A 6,239-nucleotide genomic window follows, 5' to 3' on the forward strand; every position below is an offset into this window, starting at 1 on the left:
CCCCAAACACACACTTACGGTGCTGGAACATTTACATGACAGCGATATATTAAAAAATGTAAAGTTTTTCCATCCCGTTTTTGAAAAGATCCCAGTTCATACAGATCCATGAAAACAACTAAAAACGTTGTATTATTCATGCTAGGCCAGTAGTTGGCGATGTTATTTGGCCTGCGCACATACCTATAGACTGAACACGTAATACGCATGTGCATGACGTCACCATTTTCACAAATCTGTGTTTTTGTAATTTACACAGAGACGATTATGGTATCATTTTCAAAACTTGCCATTTTTACCCCATTTACAAAAGTTTGTGTTTTTAGGCCCCCAAATACCGTTGTTGTGTAAATTAATGGCCAAAACACATTAAAAAGGTTTCAGTTTTTAGTTGAAAATAGTGTTGTGTAAACATAATCAAGTAATTACTTCTGTCATCTGAATTTTTTATTGAAACATGAGACGTGGATGTTAATTCATGCCGTGTATTACAAAAAAAGCTTTATGAAAGAGATTACTATAATAAGCCATAATTTCATTTTTAAAAACTGTTTATGATTTTTGTTTAATCTATATTTAAGGCCAATTATGGGGAATTATTTCTGATAATTTGCAAATGAATCATTACTTGAATGATTAAACTAGAAATGTTCGATGGAATCAAAACAAGCATCTTTCCATTTCTTACTAGGGCTGTCAAAAAAATTTCCGTCGAATTTAAAATAAAAATCCACATTTTCGCTGAACAAAATCCAGAATTTTATGTGTGCATCAGGCAGCCTTGTTAGTGGCGCACAAGATGCGATGACGATGTAAGTGTCGTTGCATTTTAATGTTTTTCTTAGTCTATCCAGTTGAAGCCACTAGATGCGGCGCTGCTACATTGTTCATTCAAAATATTGCGTGAAAGGGAACATCAATGCGGAGAAGATCTTGTTTACGTCAAAACTGAAACCAAGCCGTTCACACAGAACGCATTTATCGTATTTTCCCAATCAATCTCATGTTTTTAAATGAAAAAGTACTCTTTGTGATTGGTTTTCGGTCCTTTGTATTAAACTATACATACATACATACATGATGCGGTTTTGTTTCTAATGGTTTAAGCAACTTAATTAATTATATATGGTTTATAAACATTATGCACTTTTTTCAAAGATATTCGCATTATTTTATTGCTTTGAAGAAACGTGCATTAGTAATATTTTTCTCGATGCGCCCTCTTGTGGTGTCAGGAGAGAAGCCAAAAGCTTTTTTTCCCCCCAACTGAAATTATGCCTTTTAAATTCGAATAGAATTCGAATATGGATAATATTTAAGTACAAAATTCAAATGTAGTTTTTCAGCCATTTTGACAGGCCTATTCCTTACAAAGTCCATGTCTAGAGCTAACACAGAGACGTTCAATGCTGGACATGTGCTTCTGAAATCTATTGAGTAACAAAACAGACACTGAATTTTAAATACAAGTGCACGCTGTTTAGACAGACTTTGAGAGAATAAGAGAATTTGAATTGGAATTCATTTTGAATTGAAAGGAGTGTGTGATATGGCAGTTTAGTGTGTTCAGGTCTGAGACTGGTACATGATGTAATAGGCCTCAGCAGAGGAGGGCCGCGGGGCGAGAGAACGCGCCCCTCTCTGGGTGCTTCTAGACACTCCTGCTTGTGGAGAGGAGGAGGATCGAGGTGGAGATGGAGCTATGGATGAAAGTGGAGGAGGACAAGACTGCGATCCAGGACAAGACTTTTGCAAGGAGAGTTGGAGGAGAGTAAACAAAGGGAAGGAAAGGATGGACAACCAGTGAAGGACAGGAACAAGAGGAAAAAAGGGGGAAAAGACAATGAAATGAAGAGGAGGCGTCAGTTTCTTATTGTTTGCTTTTCCTATTTCCTGTTTTACTACTTTCTCCTTTTAGACCTACTTTGGTTGTCAATAAACTAACAGACTCATGCAGCATCATTACGCAGTGTAATCCAGCCATGCGATTCGCAGATCAAAGCAGAGGAAAGCCGGCGCTAGCCATTCAGAGAGCAGCAGCAATAGTAAAGGGGCATGGCTTTGGGAGCGGGCATGGTCAGGTGGGTCTATAAAAGCCGCGGCAGTGAGCAGATTCAGAGAGAGAGGAGATCTCCTACTCTGATTGGGCCATGGCCATAGCATCCAGCGGCCATTTGAGCTTCTGCTTGTGTCGTTCTTTTTCTACATAAAGAAACGTCAGTCTTTTCAGGTGCAGATGCTTCGCAGCCCTGGCAGTAATGACCAAATGAGAGTGCGTTTACCTCCGATATACCCCCCGCTACTCTGTGTACGGGTAGGAGAGGAGGCGTCTTCACCTGTGTGCACAAGTGCCCACACACACACAGACACACACAGAGTTTATAAAATACCTGCTTATTCAGATAACATGCTACATGTGTCAATGAGCAACTAGATGCATTCTGCATCAGTGAAAAAAGAAAATTAATGAAATACTTTAATAAAACGTCTCTACCAAATTTAACAATTAAAATTTAATTTTAAAGAAATGTTAAAATTCTTTGTTCACATACTTTCCAGTTTTATATAATTTCCTTTTTTCTGTGAAACAAAAAGGAGACAACTGGAAGATTTATACTTCTATTTGTATGAGTATAGAAGATCTGAAGTATTCATGTGTCATGCAGACTGCTTTTTGGTGTTTTCACATCCTTTTTCTACTGTTTCCCACAGGGACTAAGAGCAACCAGCACAACTCTCCTTTGTATTCCATAGAAGAAAGAAAGCGGAGCTTGATTAGCATGAGTTGTTCTTATGATTCAGAATGATTTTAACAGGCTGACAGAATAAGCATTCAGATCCATGGGTGAAGTTCTGAAGTTGTCTAATTTACTGCCTGTCACATCAAACAGACTGTGACTAGAAAATGCACCATACTGAGACTGTTACAACATGGCTGATGTAAACCTTTCTCTAAAAATGTATGTTTATTGAGATTCAGGCTAACTTTAAAAAAAGTCACTTTATATGTTTATTTATAAGGAAACAGAAAATATACACAAAATGCAAATAATGTTTCAGCAGTCACTGAAAACAGCACTGCAATCCACCCAAAAGTTCAAAACAGAGATAACTCAGAAAAGAAAGCATAATATACCCATTGTTCACTGACATCTAATTTACTCACAACGAACAAACTCCGAGTATCCTTCAAAGATTTTATGCCACTTTTGGCAAACTTTGGAAAAACGAGTCAATAGTTCTTCCCCAAAAAGTGCTCATTGTATTGACATGAAACCCTGTCAACATACTAGGTAGCTAAACACCAATGGATGGCCAAAGTTACCTCCATTTCATGAAGCCAGCAGTCTATCATCAAGACTTTTCCAGTCTTTAAGAAAAAGGCATACAAAGGCTCTAAAATCCAACAGTGAAGTGTACTGTAACCTTTAACCCCAGTACTCACGTCGGGCTGCAGCTGGCCGTTGATGCTGGCGGTCCGGAAGGGCGAGTTGGTGGACAGACGCTTGTCCCACTCGCTGGGCCTGGGCTCGGGCACCGACTCCATGAAGCTCCGCTTGAGCTCGCTGATACTGGTGTGATGACGCATGATTTCTGTCTGTGTCTTATCCACGTCCTGAGAGAGAAAGAGAGGTCCAGGCAGAGAGAAAGCACACCAAAAAGGTCAAAAGGAAAAAAAAAATGAGGATAGCAGAAGAGAAATTTGGGAACCAATAGCAAAATTGAGATAAAAAAGAGAGAGCACAGGAAGATGAAGGACAGATGAAGAAATTAAGAGAGGGGAAATAACCCAATGAAGACATCTCATTAGTAAAATGATCTGACATGAATCACTGTTTTACCCCAAACTATCTCAGGGGCGTCACATCTAGGGTTGGGAATCAAGTATTTGCACTGCAAAATTTCAAGATATTTGGTTCCATTAACAATACTTGAGTGTCAAAAGATCCCATCTAGAGTTGGTTGTGAGGTTGCAGTCTAAATTGAATTTGAGCTACGCTCTTAAAAATAGAGATTACAAAAGAGAGTTTTTGCAGTGATTCCATAGAAGAACAATTTTGGGATCCTCAAAGAACCTTCAGTGAACAGTTCTTAAAAGAACCTTTTTTTCCACTTGTTTCATGGATGGCAAAGGTTCTTCCCCATAGATAACAATAAAGAATGTTTATTTTTAAGAGTGTATACAAAATAATACAACAACAATAGACTACACATTCATATTGCATTGTCCTTGCTGGTTGCATGTAACATCAAAAACATCAAGTACAATGTAACCAGTGTAGGTGTGAATGACTCAGCTATTTTTAATCAATCAGCCAAAACAACTCTCAAATCAGTCTTCAACTCATGGGTTTATAATGGGTTTGAACTCACCGAACAATTCACTTACTGAATTGTTATAGTACATTTTATATAGTTAAAGGAACCAAAACCATTATATTTCCTGTGATCCCCATCCCTAGTCACATTATTTTCAGTCGAGTGAATGACACACACAAAGCCATTCAACAGATCGGCCACTGGCCACCAAGACACAGGTCTCTTCTTTCCACTTTCACTGTCTTCTAACTGCATGCTCCTCTTTTTTCATCACCTGCAGCCTGATTTGTCTCCCATCATCTCGGCTCAGTGGCATCGGGTAATCAGCTATGCTCAGACACTGTGAGGCTTTGAATATTCATGTCAGAGAGGAGGCTTTGTGATTGCCCAAAACAAATGATCCATGTGTGCACAGACAGATTGTGATTAATGAGCTCGAGAGATAGAGAGAGAGACAGATCAGCTGATCTTTATTCACATAAATACAGACTTCGGAAATAAAACAGATCTGTGTCTTGGTGCCCAACAGAACATCTGCGAGAACGAAACACTCTCATGACAAACCATCCCTCATCATCTACACCAGACTTCAGACTGACAGCTGACACTTAAAAATAAACAATGCCAAGATGTTTGTCGGTCTCTTTAATTTTTGACCTAATTCTTTTAAAGGGATAGTTCACCCGAAAATGAAAATTATGCCATCAATTACTCACCCTCATGTCATTTACAATTCCTCTGATTGTAAACAAGGTGCAGTGTTTTCTTTTCTTTGCGCACAAAAAGTATTCTCGCAGCTTCATAACATTACGGTTGAAAATAATGTCACTGACGTCACATGGATTATTTTAACTATGTCCTTACTACCTTTCTAGGCCTTGAACCTGGTAGGACACTTGCTGTCTATGCAGGGCCAGAAAGCTCTAGGATTTCAATCGAAAATATCTTAAAGGTCTTACTGGTTTGGAACGACATGAGGGTGAGTAATTAATGACAGAATGTTCTTTTTTGGGTGAACTATCCCTTTAAGCATCATTCAAGTTACAAGCTACACAAGTGTGTAACATTTAAGATCACAGGTTAGTAGATTGAAACTGCTATGTGGCAAACTAATAACAAATGAAAAGCATTGTGGTATAGTTAAGACACTATGGTTTTGTTCCAAACTCTAGTGAGCTGCTAAGCTAGACATTTTAAAGTAGAAATGAAACATTTATTAGAAAACTATCTTATTTTCCAAATTTCTACCTAGCCATCTAGCTAGCGAGCCACCATGTTGGAGTGACATTGCTATCTACGTAGTGGTGTTGGTTAGCTCAGATAAAAACAAATAGAGTATATAACTTGCCCAACTCAAAGTCTTCTCCTCTACACATGTACATGAGAAAGTCTGAAATCTTTGACCAGTGTCTGCACTTTTTCTTTCCAAAAGGTATAAGGGATAAAAAAAAATATCTGTTGAGTTGTGTTGGTATCTTTTATTACCCTCATACAAGCACTCGTCAAACAGGCATCTATTGTCGAATGCGCGAGTTGAGTGTACAGAGTATGTACGGTTAGAAAAATCTTGCTTCATATGTACAGTACAATGCTAATGTTAAAATTCGCATCACATGCACTGTACACATAGCCTAGCATACATGTAAAAACCAAAGTGTATATTCGGCTATAGTCAGCAGCATTATTCTGCCTCCACAGATACCTTGTTTGGCAGAATTTTAAGGTAGCATTCTATATATCATTTCCAAAAAAGGAAATCCAGGAATGCATTCCAATAAGGTTTTTAATATGTATTAAAGCATTGTGTCTGTAGCTTAGCAACGTTAATATCAGCTCTATAACAATCCATTTAAAGGCACAATATGTAAGATTTGTTTATTAAAGTATCCAAAAACCACTAGAACAGTGTTATATATTTT

General features: G+C 38.1%; 1 protein-coding gene across 2 annotated transcripts in view; it reads right to left on the reverse strand.

The window, feature by feature from the left end:
• Window positions 1–5,088, reverse strand: part of LOC107576995 (band 4.1-like protein 2) — an 11,050-nt gene extending 5,962 nt beyond the window's left edge. Inside the window, exons 1-3 of one of the 2 annotated variants that reach the window (XM_016263114.1) lie at window positions 3,446–5,088; window positions 2,283–2,336; window positions 1,326–1,746 (exon numbers count right to left, since the gene is read on the reverse strand). In XM_016263114.1, coding sequence (XP_016118600.1) covers window positions 1,567–1,746; window positions 2,283–2,336; window positions 3,446–3,589 — 378 coding nt within the window. In that variant the 5' untranslated portion in view covers window positions 3,590–5,088 and the 3' untranslated portion in view covers window positions 1,326–1,566. Of the gene's footprint in view, window positions 1–1,325; window positions 1,747–2,282; window positions 2,337–3,445 lie in introns of those variants that run through there. The other variant, XR_001608152.1, reaches the window with a different exon arrangement.
• Window positions 5,089–6,239: the final 1,151 nt, after the last annotated feature.

Source organism: Sinocyclocheilus grahami, unplaced genomic scaffold (genome assembly GCF_001515645.1).
Source record: "Sinocyclocheilus grahami isolate Dianchi unplaced genomic scaffold, SAMN03320097.WGS_v1.1 scaffold4821.1, whole genome shotgun sequence".
Lineage (NCBI taxonomy): Eukaryota > Metazoa > Chordata > Actinopteri > Cypriniformes > Cyprinidae > Sinocyclocheilus > Sinocyclocheilus grahami.